The sequence below is a fragment of the Cetorhinus maximus genome, chromosome 9, assembly GCF_964194155.1.
Source record: "Cetorhinus maximus chromosome 9, sCetMax3.hap1.1, whole genome shotgun sequence".
Classification (NCBI taxonomy): Eukaryota; Metazoa; Chordata; class Chondrichthyes; order Lamniformes; family Cetorhinidae; genus Cetorhinus; species Cetorhinus maximus.
In genome coordinates, this window is record NC_135887.1 from 25104902 (window position 1) to 25119443 (window position 14542).

The 14542-nt window shown below is 53.6% G+C and overlaps 1 protein-coding gene across 1 annotated transcript in view; it reads left to right on the forward strand.

Moving 5' to 3' along the window:
- The window catches only part of unc119a1 (unc-119 lipid binding chaperone a1), a 37696-nt gene extending 23154 nt beyond the window's left edge, over nucleotides 1-14542 (forward strand). The window contains exons 3-5 of the mRNA XM_078548309.1: nucleotides 1931-2033; nucleotides 7108-7280; nucleotides 13310-14542. Of these exons, the coding sequence (XP_078404435.1) occupies nucleotides 1931-2033; nucleotides 7108-7280; nucleotides 13310-13422 (389 nt within the window). The 3' untranslated portion in view covers nucleotides 13423-14542. The remainder of the gene's footprint in view (nucleotides 1-1930; nucleotides 2034-7107; nucleotides 7281-13309) is intronic.

A 14542-nucleotide genomic window follows, 5' to 3' on the forward strand; every position in this document is an offset into this window, starting at 1 on the left:
CATATTTTGGCTCCGTCTTCGCAAAAAAGGACACAAATAATTTCCCAGAAATGTTAGGGAACCAAGGGTCCAGGGAGAGGGAGGAATTGAAGAAAATCAGTATTAATAAAAAAATGATGATAGAGAAATGAATGGGGTTAAAGGTTGAAAAATCTACAGCCCAGAGTTCTAAAGAAAGTGGCCCTGGAAATATTGGATGCATTGGTGGTTATCTTCCAAAATTCTGTAGACTCTGGAGCAGTTCCTACAGATTGGAGAGTAGCAAATGTAACCCCATTACTTAGAAAAGGAGGGAGAGAAAAAAACAGAGAATTACAGACCAGTTGGCCTAACACCAGTAGTGGGGAAAATGTTAAGAGTCTATTACGAAAGACATGGTAACAGAACACTTGGAAAGCATTAATAGGATTAGACAAAGTCAGCATGGGTTTATGAAAGGGAAATCATGCTTACCTAATCTACTGGAGTTTTTTGAGGATGTAACTAGTAGAATAGATAAGGGAGAACCAGTGGATGTGGTGTATTTGGATTTCAAGAAAGCTTTTGATAAGGTCCCACATAAGAGGCTAGTGGGAAAATTGAAGTACATGGGACTGGGGGTAATATACTGGCATGGATTGAGAATTGGTTGACAGACTGGAAACAGAGTGTGGGAATAAATGGCTATTTTTCCGGGTGGCAGGCGGTGACTAGTGGTGTATCGCAGGGATCAGTGCTTGGGTCCCAGCTATTCACGATATATATAAATGATACGGATGAGGGAACCAAATGTAATATTTCCAAGTTTGCTGACAACACAAAACTGGGCAGGGTTGTGAGGAGGATGCAAGGTGCCTTCAGGGTGATTTAGACCAGTTGTGTGTGTGGGGCAAACACATGGTAGATGTAGTATAACATGGATAAATGTGAAGTTATAAGCTTCAGTGTGAAAAACAGAAAGGCAGAGTATTATTTAAATGGTGATATGTTGGGAAATGTAGATGTACAAAGGGACCTGGGTGTCCTTGTACACCAGTCAATGAAAGTAAATAGGCAGGTGCAGCAAACAATTAGGAAGGCAAATGCCTTCATTGCAAGAGGATTTGAGTTCAGAAGTAGGGATGTCGTACTGCAGTTATACAGGGCCTTGGTGAGACCACACCTGGAGTATTGCAGCAGTTTTGGTCTCCCTACCTAAGAAAGGATATATTTGCCAGGGAGTGCAGCGAAGGTTCACTAGGCTGATACCGGGGATGGCAGGACTGTCGTATGAGGAGAGATTGGTTCGACTGGGTCTGTATTCACTAGAGTTTAGAAGAATGAGAGGGGATCTGATTGAAATATATAAAATTCTTACAGGGCTAGATAGACTTGATGCAGGGAATATGTTTCCCCTGGTTGGGGAGTCTAGAACCAGGGGCCACAGTCTCAGGACACAGGGCAGGCCATTTAGGACTGAGATGAGGAAAAATTTCTTCACTCAGAGGATGGTCAACTTGTGGAATTCTCTACCATAGAAGGTTTGGAGGCCAGGTCACTGAGTATATTGGAGAAAGAAATTGATAAATTTTTGGTTATTAGGGGTATGGAGGGAATATGGCTTTGAGATAGAGGATCAGCCATGATCCTATTGAAAGGTGGAGCAGGCTCAAGGGGCCGAATGGCCTACTCCTCCTAGTTTCTATGTTATGTTTCTTCCTCCCGCTCCCCTTCTCTCTCTTCTTCCCCTTCCCCCCTTCTTTTCATCCCCCTCTCCCCCTCTAGTTCTCTGCCTCCCTCAGGACTTTTCCATTTGAGCTGCAGATCTGTTTCCAGAGATCCTGTTTACTCCCTCTTCTCTCCTCCCAGTCTTCTCACACTCACTTCTCTATTTCCCTGACCGTCTCTCTCCGCTTCCTCTTCATTTCTGTGAAATTAATCTTCAGTTGAAATGTGGGTACTTCTGTTGCAGAGCGTGACCAGGGGGACAAGAAAGATGTGGATGCCAATGCTGGCCGGTTTGTGCGCTACCAGTTCACCCCGGCCTTCCTTCGCCTGCGGCAAGTCGGAGCCACGTAAGTGCCGAGAGCCTGGAGAGGGGGGTACTCTCACACTAAATGGGTGGGGGGGAGTGGAGGTCGGAGGGTTTGCACACTGATTGACTGGTGTGTGAACACTGACTGTGAGCCCCTTTGGGAAGGGGACAGTGTGGGGGACTGAGCTGCAGCTGAACCCGGAGCCTCATGTTTTCCTGTTCCGCGTGTCTCAGGCCAGCATCCATTTGGTTATAGTTCCAAAGTAAGAAGAAAGGCGTGCATTTCTATAGCGCCTTTCATGACCTCAGTACATCCCATAGCATTTGCAGCTAATTAAGTACTTTTGAAGTATAGTCGCTGTTGCAATGTAGGAAATGTGGCAGACAATTTGCACACAGCAAGACCCCACAAAAAACAGTATGGTAATGACCAGATATTCTGTTGTTGAAATATTGCTGTGAGATTGCTTATATCCATCTGAGAGGGCAGATCGCCCCTTGGAGTAAAGTGTCATCTGAAAAACATAAGAAAGAGGAGGAGGAGGCCATTCAGCCCCTCGGGACTGCTCCACCATTCAATAAAATCATGGCTGATCTGATTGTGACCTTAACCCCATAACCTTAGAAAACCTTGTAGATTAAAAATCTGTCTAACTCAGCCCTGAATATATTCAATGACCCGTCTCCACTGCTCTGAGGAATGAATTCTAAAGACTAATGATCCCCTGAAAGAGGAAATTCCTTCCCATGGGAGACCCGTTCTTTTTAAACTGTGCCCCCTTATTCTTGATTCCCCCATGAGGAGAAACACTCTCGCAGCACCTACTTTGTTAAGCCCCCTCAGGATTCTGTGTTTCAATAAGATCACCTTTCATTCTTCTAAACTCTCAGTATAGGCCCAACATGCTCAATCTTTCCTCATGTGATAACCTCTTCATCACAGGAATCAGCTGAGTGAACCTTCTCTGAACTGCCTCCAATGCACATATATCCTTCCTTAATCCTTGTTTTGATCTTAACCTTGTACTCTGACAATGTAGCGCTCCCTCAGTACTGCCCCTCCCTCAGTACTGCCCCTCCCTCAGTACTGCCCCTCCCTCAGTACTGCCCCTCCCTCAGTACTGGCCCTCCCTCAGTACTGGCCCTCCCTCAGTACTGGCCCTCCCTCAGTACTGCCCCTCCCACACTGTGCCGCTCCCTTGGCACTGCCCCTCCCTCGGCACTGCCCCTCCCTCGGCAGTGCCCCTCCCTCGGCACTGCCCCTCCCTCAGTACTGGCCCTCCCTCAGTACTGCCCCTCCCACACTGTGCCGCTCCCTCAGTACTGCCCCTCCCTCAGTACTGCCCCTCCCTCGGCAGTGCCCCTCCCTCAGTACTGCCCCTCCCTCAGTACTGCCCCTCCCTCGGCACTGCCCCTCCCTCGGCACTGCCCCTCCCTCGGCACTGCCCCTCCCACACTGTGCCCCTCCCTCGGCGCTGCCCCTCCCTCGGCGCTGCCCCTCCCTCGGCGCTGCCCCTCCCTCGGCACTGCCCCTCCCTTGGCACTGCCCCTCCCACACTGTGCCCCTCCCTCGGCACTGCCCCTCCCTCGGCACTGCCCCTCCCTCAGCACTGCCCCTCCCTCAGCACTGCCCCTCTCACACTGTGCCCCTCCCTCGGCGCTGCCGCCCCCTTGGTGCTGCCCCTCCCACACTGTGCCCCTCCCTCGGCACTGCTGCACCCTCGGCGCTGCCCCTCCCACACTGTGCCCCTCCCTCGGCACTGCCCCTCCCTCGGCACTGCCCCTCCCTCGGCACTGCCCCTCCCTCAGCACTGCCCCTCCCACACTGTGCCCCTCCCTCGGCACTGCTGCACCCTCGGCGCTGCCCCTCCCACACTGTGCCCCTCCCACACTGTGCCCCTCCCTTGGCGCTGCCCCTCCCTCGGCGCTGCCCCTCCCTCGGCACTGCTGCACCCTCGGCGCTGCCCCTCCCACACTGTGCCCCTCCCTCGGCACTGCCCCTCCCTCGGCACTGCCCCTCCCTCGGCACTGCCCCTCCCTCGGCACTGCCCCTCCCTCAGCACTGCCCCTCCCACACTGTGCCCCTCCCTCGGCACTGCTGCACCCTCGGCGCTGCCCCTCCCACACTGTGCCCCTCCCACACTGTGCCCCTCCCACACTGTGCCCCTCCCTCGGCGCTGCCCCTCCCTCGGCGCTGCCCCTCCCTCGGCGCTGCCCTTCCCTCGGCACTGCCCATCCCACACTGTGCCCCTCCCTCGGCGTTGCCCCTCCCTCGGCGTTGCCCCTCCCTCGGTACTGCCCCTCCCTCGGTACTGCCCCTCCCTCGGTACTGCCCCTCCCTCGGCACTGCCCCTCCCTCGGCACTGCCCATCCCTCGGCACTGCCCCTCCCACACTGTGCCCCTCCCTCGGCGCTGCCGCCCCCTTGGTGCTGCCCCTCCCACACTGTGCGCCTCCCTCGGCACTGCCCCTCCCTCGGCACTGCCCCTCCCTCAGCACTGCCCCTCCCTCGGCACTGCTGCACCCTCGGCGCTGCCACTCCCACACTGTGCCCCTCCCACACTGCGCCCCTCCCTCGGCGCTGCCCCTCCCTCGGCGCTGCCCCTCCCTCGGCGCTGCCCCTCCCACAGTGTGCCCCTCCCTAGGCGCTGCCCCTCCCTCAGCACTGCCCCTCCCACGCTGTGCCCCTCCCTCGGCGCTGCCCCTCCCACACTGTGCCCCTCCCTCGGCGCTGCCCCTCCCACACTGTGCCCCTCCCTCGGCGCTGCCCCTCCCACACTGTGCCTCTCCCTTGGCACTGCCCCTCCCACACTGTGCCCCTCCCTCGGCGCTGCCCCTCCCACACTGTGCCCCTCCCACACTGTGCCCCTCCCACACTGTGCCCCTCCCTCGGCGCTGCCCCTCCCACACTGTGCCCCTCCCACACTGTGCCCCTCCCAGACTGCGCCGCTCCCTCGGTGCTGCCCCTCCCACAGTGCGACGCTCCCTCGGTGCTGCCCCTCCCACCGTGTGCCCCTCCCTCGGCGCTGTCCCTCCCTCGGTGCTGCCCCTCCCACAGTGTGCCGCTCCCTCGGTGCTGCCCCTTCCACAGTGCGACGCTCCCTCGGTGCTGCCCCTCCCACAGTGCGACGCTCCCTCGGTGCCGCCCCTCCCACAGTGTGCCGCTCCCTCGGTGCTGTCCCTCCCACCGTGTGCCGCTCCCTCAGTGCCGCCCCTCCCACAGTGTGCCGCTCCCTCAGTGCCGCCCCTCCCACCGTGTGCTGCTCCCTCAGTGCCGCCCCTCCCACCGTGTGCCGCTCCCTCAGTGCCGCCCCTCCCACCGTGTGCCGCTCCCTCGGTGCTGCCCCTCCCACAGTGTGCCCCTCCCTCGGTGCCGCACCTCCCACAGTGCGACGCTCCCTCGGTGCTGCCCCTCCCACAGTGTGCCCCTCCCTCGGTGCCGCCCCTCCCACCGTGTGCCCCTCCCTCGGTGCCGCCCCTCCCACAGTGCGACGCTCCCTCGGTGCCGCCCCTCCCACAGTGTGCCGCTCCCTCGGTGCCGCCCCTCCCACCGTGTGCCACTCCCTCGGTGCCGCCCCTCCCACCGTGTGCCCCTCCCTCGGTGCTGCCCCTCCCACAGTGTGCCCCTCCCTCGGTGCCGCCCCTCCCACAGTGTGCCCCTCCCTCGGTGCCGCCCCTCCCACAGTGTGCCGCTCCCTCGGTGCCGCCCCTCCCACCGTGTGCCGCTCCCTCGGTGCCGCCCCTCCCACCGTGTGCCGCTCCCTCGGTGCCGCCCCTCCCACCGTGTGCCGCTCCCTCGGTGCTGCCCCTCCCACCGTGTGCCGCTCCCTCGGTGCTGCCCCTCCCACAGTGCGACGCTCCCTCGGTGCCGCCCCTCCCACCGTGTGCCCCTCCCTCGGTGCTGCCCCTCCCACCGTGTGCCCCTCCCTCGGTGCTGCCCCTCCCACCGTGTGCCCCTCCCTCGGTGCCGCCCCTCCCACAGTGTGCCGCTCCCTCGGTGCCGCCCCTCCCACAGTGCGACGCTCCCTTGGTGCCGCCCCTCCCACAGTGTGCCGCTCCCTCAGTGCCGCCCCTCCCACCGTGTGCCCCTCCCTCGGTGCCGCCCCTCCCACAGTGTGCCGCTCCCTCGGTGCTGCCCCTCCCACCGTGTGCCCCTCCCTCGGTGCCGCCCCTCCCACCGTGTGCCGCTCCCTCGGTGCCGCCCCTCCCACACTGTGCCCCTCCCACCGTGTGCCCCTCCCTCGGTGCCGCCCCTCCCACCGTGTGCCCCTCCCTCGGTGCCGCCCCTCCCACCGTGTGCCCCTCCCTCGGTGCCGCCCCTCCCACAGTGCGACGCTCCCTCGGTGCCGCCCCTCCCACAGTGCGACGCTCCCTCGGTGCCGCCCCTCCCACCGTGTGCCCCTCCCTCGGTGCTGCCCCTCCCACCGTGTGCCCCTCCCTCGGTGCCGCCCCTCCCTCGCCCCTCCCTCGATGCCGCCCCTCCCACCGTGTGCCCCTCCCTCGGTGCCGCCCCTCCCACCGTGTGCCCCTCCCTCGGTGCCGCCCCTCCCACAGTGTGCCCCTCCCTTGGTGCCGCCCCTCCCTTGCCCCTCCCTCGGTGCCGCCCCTCCCACCGTGTGCCCCTCCCTCGGTGCCGCCCCTCCCACCGTGTGCCCCTCCCTCGGTGCCGCCCCTCCCACACTGTGCCCCTCCCACCGTGTGCCGCTCCCTCGGTGCCGCCCCTCCCACAGTGTGCCCCTCCCTCGGTGCTGCCCCTCCCACAGTGTGCCCCTCCCTCGGTGCTGCCCCTCCCACAGTGTGCCGCTCCCTCGATGCCGCCCCTCCCACCGTGTGCACCTCCCTCGGTGCCGCCCCTCCCACAGTGTGCCGCTCCCTCGGTGCCGCCCCTCCCACCGTGTGCCCCTCCCTCGGTGCCGCCCCTCCCACCGTGTGCCCCTCCCTCGGTGCCGCCCCTCCCACACCGGAATTATTGGCCTGGATTATGGGCTGTAGTCTCTGGAGTGGGACTCAAACCTACAACCGCGAGATTTAGAGGTCCCTGTGTCCTACCCAATGAGCCCAACGTTGGGCAATGTCATGGTGCAGATACCAATCACAGCTTCCTTCTGTCTGCAGGGTGGAATTCACAGTGGGTGACAAGCCAATCAACAGCTTCAGAATGATTGAGAGACACTACTTCCGGGACCAGCTGCTGAAGAGCTTTGACTTTGAGTTTGGTTTCTGCATCCCCAGCAGCAAGAACACATGTGAGCACATCTACGAGTTCCCCCAGCTCTCCGAGGAACTCAGTGAGTATGGGAACAGCCTTGTGAGGCCTTCTACTCTATTGATGATCTCGTCTTCAATGTTGGTTACTTGGGGCAAGTTTCTGCCGCTGGGGCAGTGAACAAATACATGGGGCAAATTACTGATTCATCCAAAGGCCTTTGGCATATCTTTTGACCCATTTTTTAATCTCTGTCAAACTTGTTTAAGGAACTCTGGTGGAGACTTAACATAGCAAAAAGAAGAGGCCATTCAGCTCCTTGTTAGATTGTGTCAGAACTCTATTTACCCGCTTTGGTTCCGTATCCCTTGATACCCTTCTCCAACAAAACTCTATCATTCTCAGTTTTGAAATTTTAAATTGACCTCCTCCACCCCAGCCCCAAACATTTTGAGGGGAGAGAGTTCCAGATTTCCACTTCCCTCTGTGTGAGGAAGTGCTTCCTGACATCACCCCTGAACGGCCTGGCTCGAATTTTAACATTCTGCCCCTTTGTTCTAGATTCCCCAACCAGAGGAAATTGTTTCTCTCTATCTACCTTACTGAATCCTTTAATCATCCTAAATACTTCAATTCGATCGCCCCTTAAAGCTTCCTTAGTCGTGGGAATACAAACCTAGTCAATGCATTTAATAGAGGTGCCCCAAATCATGAGGGGTCTGGACAGAGTAGATAGGGAGAAACTGTTCCCACTCGTGAAAGGATCGAGAACGAGAGGGCACAAATTTAAAGTAATTAGTAAAAGAAGCAATAGTGATATGAAGAGAAACTTTTTCACACAGTGAGTGGTTAAGGTCTGGAATGCACTGTCTGAGTGTGGTGGAGGCAGGTTCAATTGAGGCATTCAAGATGGAATTAGACTGGGAAGAATGTGCAGGGTTACAGGGAGAAGGTGGGGGAATGACACTAGGTGAGTTGCTCATTTGGAGAGCTGGTGCGGACACGATGGGCTGAATGGTCATCTCCTACGCCAATTCTGTGTTTCTGTGTCAGTCCTCATAATTTTACCCTTTTAGCCTCTTGAAAGGGGAAATAGAGAAGCTCTTAACTAGTATGATGGTGTAGTGGTGATCTTATGGGACTGATAATCCAGAAAACATGAGTTCAAATCCCATCAGGGACATTTCAGAACTTCAAATTCAGTTTAAAAAATACTTGTAAATTTTATATATTTAGTAAAAGTGATAGTGAAGCTATTAGTATCACAAGAACCCAACTAGTTCACCAATGACCTATAGTGAAGGAAACTTGCCATCCTTACCCAGTCTGGGTATGTAGCTCCAGTCTCAGTTCAGTGGGGTTGATTCTTAACTGCCTTCCATAATGGGCCAGTGAGACACTCAGTTGTATGAAAACTGGTGGTTTAAGAAAGTGGCTCACCATATTTCTCGAGTAATTAGTGATGGGAGCAAATGACACCTTGCCAGCGAAGTTCTCATCCTGAGAATGAGCAATAAGCCTTTTGCTTTATCAACTCCAGAACCTCTCGCACTCTTCATCCTCCATCCGAGCCTCAGTGAGTAGGACTCTCGTCTCTGAGCTGGAAGGCTGTGGCATTGCACCACCATGGAAACTTCAGCCCCATAATCTAGGCATCACCCCAAATACTAAAGGAATGCTGCACTGTCAGAGGGTCAGTACTGAGGGAGTCAGAAGGTCATGGGTTTAAGCCCCATTCTAGGATTTAGTGCATAATCTAGGCTGACAGTCCAGCACTCTCATTACTGTGCTGGAAGCATTGAGGGAGTGCTGCACTGTCAGAGGGTCAGTACTGAGGGAGTGCTGCACTGTCGGAGGTTCAGCACTGAGGGAGTGCTGCACTGTCGGAGGGTCAACGCTGAGCAGGTGCTGGATGGTCAGACGGCCAGTGCTGAGGAAATGCTGCACTGAAGGAGTGCTGCGCTGTCGGAAGGCCAGTACTGAGGGAGTGTCACCCTGTCGGTGGGCCAGTACTGAGGGAATGCTGCACTGTTGGAGGGTTCAATGAAGAGTGCAGGAGGGCATGCTAGGAGCAGCACCAGGCTTACCTAAAAATGAGGTGTCAACCTGGTGAAGCTACAACACAGGACTACTTGCGTGCCAAACAGCATAAGCAGCAAGTGATAGACAGAGCTAAGCGATCCCACAACCAACGGATCAGATCTAAACTCTGCAGTCCTGCCACATCCAGTCGTGAATGGTGGTGGACAATTAACTCACTCACTGGAGGAGGAGGCTCCACAAGTATCCCCATCCTCAATGTTGGAGGAACCCAGCACATCAGCGCACAAGATAAAGCTGAAGCATTTGCTACAATTTTCAGCCTGAAGTGCCGAGTGGATAATCCATCTCAGCCTCCTCCGGAGGTCCCCAGCATCACAGATGCCAGTCTTCAGCCAATTCGATTCACTCCATGTGATATCAAGAAATGGCTGAAGGCAGTGGATACTGCAAAGGCTATGGGCCCTGACAATATTCCAGCAATAGTACTAAAGACTTGTGCTCCAGAACTAGCCGCGCCCCTAGGCAAACTTCTCCAGTACATCTACAACACTGGCATCTACCTGGCTCTGTGGAAAATTGCTCGGGTATGACCTGTACACAAAAACTGGGTAAATCCAATCCGGCCAATTACCGCCCCATCAGTCTACTCTCCATCATCAGTAAAGTAATGGAAGGGGTCATCAACAGTGCTATCAAGCAGCACTTGCTTAGCAATAATCTGCTCACTGATGCCCAATTTGGGTTCCACCAGGGCCACTCAGTTCCTGACCTCATTACAACCTTAGTTCAAACGTGGACAAAAGAACTGAACTCCCGAGGTGAGGTGACAGTGACTGCCCTTGAAATCGAGGCTGCATTTGACCAAGTGTGGCATCAAGGAGCCTGAGCAAAACTGGAGTCAATGGGAAATCGGGGGGGAAACTCTCCACTGGTTGGAGTCATACCTAGCACAAAGGAAGATGGTTATGGTTCTGGTTGTTGGAGGTCAGTCATTTCAGCTCCAGGACATCACTGTAGGAGTTCCTAAGGGTAGTGTCCTCGGCCCAACCATCTTCAGCTGCTTCATCAATGACCTTCCTTCCATCATAAGGTCAGAAATGGGGATGTTTGCTGATTGCACAATGTTCGGCACCATTCGCGACTCCTCAGATACTTTAGCAGTCCATGTCCAAATGCAGCAAGACCTGGACAATATCCAGGCTTGGGCTGACAAGCGGCAAGTAACATCCACACCACACAAGTGTCAGGCAATGGCCATTTCCAACAAGAGAGAATCCAACCATTGCCCCTTGATATTCAATGGCATTACCATCACTGAATCCCCCACTATCAGCACCCTGGGGGTTACCATTGGCCAGAAACTGAACTGGACTAGCCATATGAATACTGTGGCTACAAGCACAGGTCAGGGGCTAGGGATCCTGCGATGAGTAACTCACCTCCTGACTCCCCAAAGGCTGTCCACTATCTGCAAGGCACAAGTCAGGAGTGTGATGGAATAGTTTCTACTTGCCTGGATGAGTGTAGCTCCCACAACACTCAGGAAGCTTGACACCGTCCAGGACAAAGCAGCCTGTTTGATTGGCACCACACCCACAAACATTCACTCCCTCCACCACCAACGCAGAGTAGCAGCAGTGTGTACCATTTACAAGATGCACTGCAGGAATTCACCAAGGTTCCTTAGGGAGCACCTTCCAAACCCACAACTGCAACCATCCAGAAGGACAAAGGCAGCAGATACATAATAACACCACCACCTGGAAGTTTCCCTCAAGTCACTCACCATCCTGACTTGGAAATATATCACCGTTCCTTCATTGTCACTGGTACTCCCTTCCTAACAGCACTGTGGATGTACCTACACCACAGGGACTGCAGCAGTTCAAGAAGGCAGCTCACCACCACCTTCTCAAGGGCAATTAGGGATGGGCAATAAATGCTGAACCAGCCAACAAAGCCCACATTCTGTAAGTGAATTTTTAAAAAAGTACTGACTGGCAGATTGTCTGAGGGGCAGTACCAAGGGAAAGTCAGCACTGAGGGAGAACCAGACTGTCATAGGATCAGTACTGAGGGAGCGCTGCACTGTCAGAGCGCCAGTACTGAGGGGGATCAGTGCTGATGGAGTGTTGGACAGCCAGAGGGTCAGCATTGAGGGAGTGCTGACTGGCAGACTGTCGTAGGATCAGTACTGAGGGAGTGCTGCATTGTCAGAGGGTCAGTACTGAGGGAGAGCCAGACTGTCGGGGTGTCGGTACTGAAGGACTGCTGCATTGTTGGAAGGTCAGTACTGAGGGAGTGCCAGACTGTCGTAGGATCAATATTGAGGGAGTGCTGCACTGTTGGAAGGTCGAAAGTGAGGGAGCACTGCACTGCATTGGAAGGTGACTGCTGAGGGAGCGCGGAATGTCTAAGGGTCAGTATTGAGGGAACGCTGCACTGTCAGAGGGACAGTACTGAGGGAGTGCTGCTTTGTAGGAGGCACAGTACTGAGGGAGCGCTGCACTGTTAGAGTTGTCGTCTTTCTGGTGTAATGTTAAACTGAGATCCCGCCTACCTGTCAAGTGAACGTGAATGATTGGTCATTCCTATTGGAGGAAGAGCACAGAGGGAGTTCTCCCTGGTGTACCAACTAATAGGTACCCATCAGCCATTCATGGTAGACTCTTCATTGTTTGAGTATGTATAAGCTGTAAGTAATTTCATCATCTTTTGTGGTTCCTCTCGCCACTGAAGAGTCCACTGCGGAATCCGCATTGACACCCACAGAACTGGCAGTTCATGTTGTTGTTGCTTTGGGGTATTTCAGCTCTGCTGCCTCTGGCCTTCCTCTGGGCGCTTTGGTATTGCTCATTTGATGAAGATGGTTCTTGAAACATAGCTGAACTAAATTTTACTGCTTGCCTCCATTAGGGCCAGTCGGCTGCGCTGTTTTCTCAGGAGAGGTGGTCTGCAATGCAGAAGTTTGTAAGGCTCTTTTTTTTTGGGTGGTGTTGTATTATTTGTACTGACCACCTTGATGTCATTTCTCCATCAAACAACCTCACTAAAACAGAATATCTCGTCAGTCCGTGTTGTTGGTGAGATCTTTCTCTGTGGAAATTAACTGCTGCATTTCCTATATTACAACAGTGACAAAATTTCAAAAGCACTTACTTGGCTGTAATGCACTTTGGGAAATTATGAATAGTGTTAGCAGAGTTAGTAAGGAGAAACCGTTTCCAGTGGCTGAAGCATCAATAACCAAGAGGTCACAGATTTAAGACAAGTGAAGAGGGCACATAGTAGAACACATACCTTCACCACACTGTGTTAAGTCAACATTATTACAATTGAGCAGCTCTTCCTTGAGACTTTTCCATGTCTGGTTGATGCGCTGTAACTACAAAGCTGTTAAAAGAAATCCTTTTATGAAGAGCTTCCATCTCACTGAGGAGGATTTAGGCCAATTCACATTCAAGAACCTGCTCTGAAAACTCTGCTCACATTTTTGGCAGCTGAGACAATTCACAACATTCTAAGACAACAATATTCTTTAAAAGAAAAGTCAATTCATCCTATCTCCCAATGTTAACAGATCCTTTAAAAAATTCCAGGATCCGGATCTGTCTCTTCACCAAATACTAATCAGTTCGTCCTTGAGCCATACCCTATCTGTTTATCAAGTTGCATTAATTAGTTTTTGAGATATGTTGTTTACAGGTAAACAGACTAACAGGGCAAAAACCTCTGCCCACCTTCAGTGGAGGAGGTGATAATTGTCAAAAGAACCAGAGATGACTTGAGGAAACCTATTTTTAACACAATGAGTTATGATGACCCGACAGGCTGGTGGAAGCAGATTCAGTAGTAACTTTCAAAAGGAAATTGGATAGATTACTTGAAAAAAATGCAAGGCTCTGGGAAAGAACCAGGGGAGCGGGACTAATTGTATAGTTCTTTCTCTGAGCTGGCAAATGCACGATGGGCAAATGGCCTCCTCTGTGCTGTATCATTCTATGATTCTCTGAGGAGGTGGTGAAGGGTTCCATATAAATGTAAGTTCTTCTTTCTTCTTGCCCACAGTACGGGAGATGGTCACTCGACCCTACCAGACCCAGTCAGACAGTTTCTACTTCGTGGACAACAAGTTGGTGATGCACAACAAGGCCGATTATGCCTATGGGAACGGGCCATGAGAAGGCGGTCAGGTCTTTGCTACTTCCGACTCCATAGCACCCACCTCGGGGAGGCCAAGTCTGCAGAACGCCAAGAGCAACAATGGGAATGCCAATACCGGGACCCTCTGGTTAACCAAATCTCACTCCTAACTCGACTAACCCTGCTTCTAACTGCGTGCTAACTTAAACCAATCGGGATAACTCTTCAAATGTCGCCATTTGCTCCCATTTCATCATGAAAATTATTTTTAAGTTACCTGCATTTTAAGATCGAGGGTCTGAGTTCACATTCTTGCATCAACCAACCCCCCTCCTTCATCCCAGAGACGGCAGCCTGGTTCCCTGCATGGGGGATAGGGGATGGCTTCACAGTGGCTTTGAGTTTAACCCATCAGTCTCTTCACCTCTCTCCACATGTCTGCTGAAAATGCTGCTCGAGACCGGCTCCCCCCCCACACCTTTAGTCCTAATTCCCGGTGAGACAGGGGTAAAGAAGGGAAACTGTTAGGAATAAATTAAATTTGCACACCAGTAAACGTTAGCCCAGCGATGCACCTGTTTCCATTCATCTGATCCCAGTTTTGAGGCAAATTCATATTGAGCATGTCTTTATTTAATTTGGGAATCAGTCCTCCATCAAGATGTCTAACACTGGGATTTAAATTGAGATTGGTGTTTAGTTCTCCAGCAATCTGTCGGGAGTGAGCCTGCAGGTTTCTCTGTTTGGTGTTCTCTGTGTGTGTGTGTGTGTGTGTGTGTGTGTGTGTGCGCGTGCGTGTGTGTGTTTTATTTGATTAATTTATGGTAGACTCGACCCGGCAGCAAAGCAGCCACACAAGCAGTGCGGGATCGAGCATTTAGTGTATTCCAAGTGCTCTGTCGTGACCCCTGTTTCTAGTGCTTGACCTTTGACACTTGAATTAAATATTTATTTTTTAAGTAGAACTGGACAAGGAGGAAAGAAGTCAAATTGTTTTCCCAGTCCTTTGTGCTGATTGTTTTTCTTTTCTCAGTCCGTGAGGATTTGTTGAGATCTGTAATATTATATTGAGTTTCTCGCTCTCTAATGTTAAGGTGTTGAATGCAGTGTCATCAAAAAGATTTCTCAACATATGTATAAAAAAAACTTTGAAAAAGA